The sequence below is a fragment of the Ctenocephalides felis genome, unplaced genomic scaffold (assembly GCF_003426905.1).
Source record: "Ctenocephalides felis isolate EL2017-DRISC unplaced genomic scaffold, ASM342690v1 CF-g0.4_SCAFFOLD_03499, whole genome shotgun sequence".
Taxonomy (NCBI): Eukaryota; Metazoa; Arthropoda; class Insecta; order Siphonaptera; family Pulicidae; genus Ctenocephalides; species Ctenocephalides felis.
Window position 1 is genome coordinate 882 of NW_020539653.1, and position 2322 is coordinate 3203.

Consider the following 2322-nt stretch of genomic DNA (forward strand, 5'->3'; position numbering starts at 1 on the left):
CGAGCATAATGGGGACACGCGACGAGTTGTTGTATGACATGATGAGGGCGTTACTAAGACAGAAGGGTAAGCAAACGAGACCGGTATATCACTTGATGACGGATTTGTCGAAATCTTTGGGGCATTTTGACGGCAGAACAGAAAAGGCAGATGAAGGCAAAGGCTGCAAAAGATTGATAGTTTAAAGTCACGGCATGAATGGTCGGATAATATTGCGTTGAACAATGCAATATGCCATTTGGTAGGTGCCGGACGTGATTGGTACGACACGGAGAGGGATGAAATAAAGTCGTGGGACAACTTTAAAGAAGGTTTCAAGTATGCATTCACACATGTAGAGGATGGAGATACATCAAAGTGGGAACGCATGAAGAAACGAGTCCAACTGAAGTCGGAAGAGGCCATTGTATACTATCATTCTAAGAGAAAACTGTGCCCGGATTTGAACCTTAGTTTCCGGGAGACTAAACATGAAATAGTTCTCGGACTACGAAATAAGCATTAGTGTTACTTAGAGGCAGGGTGAAAGTCACAGCAATGCCAGACATCTAAGTGCAAGCATACTAAAGTATGAGAAGTTAGTAGCAGACAGGAAAGCAAGTGAAAGTAGTAGGACGCAAACTAGAGAGCGCCCAGAGCCACTACGAAAACCAACCACGGTAGGAGAATAGCACAGTTTTAAGAGAGAAGAAGTACTCTGGGGAGAAGGAATTGAAGTGTTACAGATGTTAAGAGAAGGGACATCGTGCTCGTGCCTATTTGTCCGCTAGCCAATGGCCGCTGACGTAGTACTACGTCATTGTTTGTCCGCTATCCAATAGCCGCCGACGTAGTAATACGTCACTCGTATTCCAATTGCTGTAGCCGGTGACGTAGTAGTAGTACGTTCTTTTACTGAGTAACAGTGCTTGTGCGGTCATCAAAGAGTCAATTTTGAAGTTTTTAATTAATTATATATTGAAATATTGACTATTGAACGTGATTTATAATGGAACAACAGGGTGTTGAGTATAATAATATCTGCAATGATAATAGTGAAGTATATGCAGATATATTATCTGGGAATGAAAATAATATAAGTGAAAGTGATGAGTCAGACATTATTATTAGTAGAAAAGTTTTACCTATTGAAAGTAATTCGGAGAAGAGCGATTCCGATGACGAATTTAACAATGTTACATTTACACTATGGTCCGAAAGTGATATTGATATGGACATAAATGAGTTTTTAGGTAATGATGGTATTAAAGTTTTTCCGAAGGATTCGGAAATTATAGGAGATACAGTAGATTTGTTTATTGGCAATGATTTTTTTGAATTACTTGTAAAGGAGACGAACAGGTACCACTTGCAAAATGTGAATAAATATAAATCTACAAAGAAGATAAAACAATGGGAAGAAGATACCACAATAGACGAAATGAAGAAATTTCTTGCTTTAAATATTTTAATGGGACAGGTGAATAGAGCAACTTGAACGATTATTGGTCTACGAGTTCACTTATAGAGACACCAGTTTTCGGGAAAGTTATGCCTCGAAATAGATTTAGGCAAATTTTACAATCATTACATTTTTGTAATAATGATATAATATTAGAAATTACAGATAGACAAGTCAAAATCAAATTTATAATAAAATATTAATTAAATAAATTTAATACAATTTATAAACCAAAGCAAAATCTTTCATTGGATGAGGCAATGATACCCCATAGAGGTCGTTTGAGTTTCCGGGTGTACAACCCCGGCAAAAAATCGAAGTACGGGATGCTTGTCAGGTTGTTGTGTGAATCTGAAAGTGCTTATATCACAAATTTTAAATTGTATAACGAAAATGGGCAGAAATTACAAAACCTTGTAGAAGATGTTCTAGAGAACTATGCGAATATTTGGCACCACGTTTATATGGACAATTATTATAGCAGTGTGGAACTGGCGGCAAATTTACTAGAGAAAAAAATTAGGGTATGTGGTACTATAAGAGAGAATCGTGGGTTGCCAACGATTTGTAATATACTTTTAATACTTAATACATTTTTAATACTTATATACTTGCTATGAAATGTTTGTGACATATAATTTTATCGATTTTTTATTTAATGATAACTATATACAATATAATAACATTGCAAAAAATCAAAAAAGGTAATAAATTAAAATTAAAATACTTTTTATTGCCGACGTAAATATATGAAAAATATTGAAATCTTAAGTTTTTCATTCATTAAAATATATTAGTCAGAAGCTTATACGCCGAATGAAAATAATCAATAACAATAATTATTGTTTTATTCGTCGCGTTGGATTTTTTATTATGACTAA

The 2322-nt window shown here is 34.8% G+C and overlaps 1 protein-coding gene across 1 annotated transcript; it reads left to right on the top strand.

Moving 5' to 3' along the window:
- Positions 1 to 988: 988 nt before the first annotated feature.
- LOC113382608 lies at positions 989 to 1477 on the top strand. Its single transcript, XM_026620864.1, has one exon. The coding sequence runs from the start codon at positions 989 to 991 to the stop codon at positions 1475 to 1477; it is 489 nt and encodes a 162-aa protein (XP_026476649.1).
- The last annotated feature ends 845 nt before the right edge of the window (positions 1478 to 2322 follow it).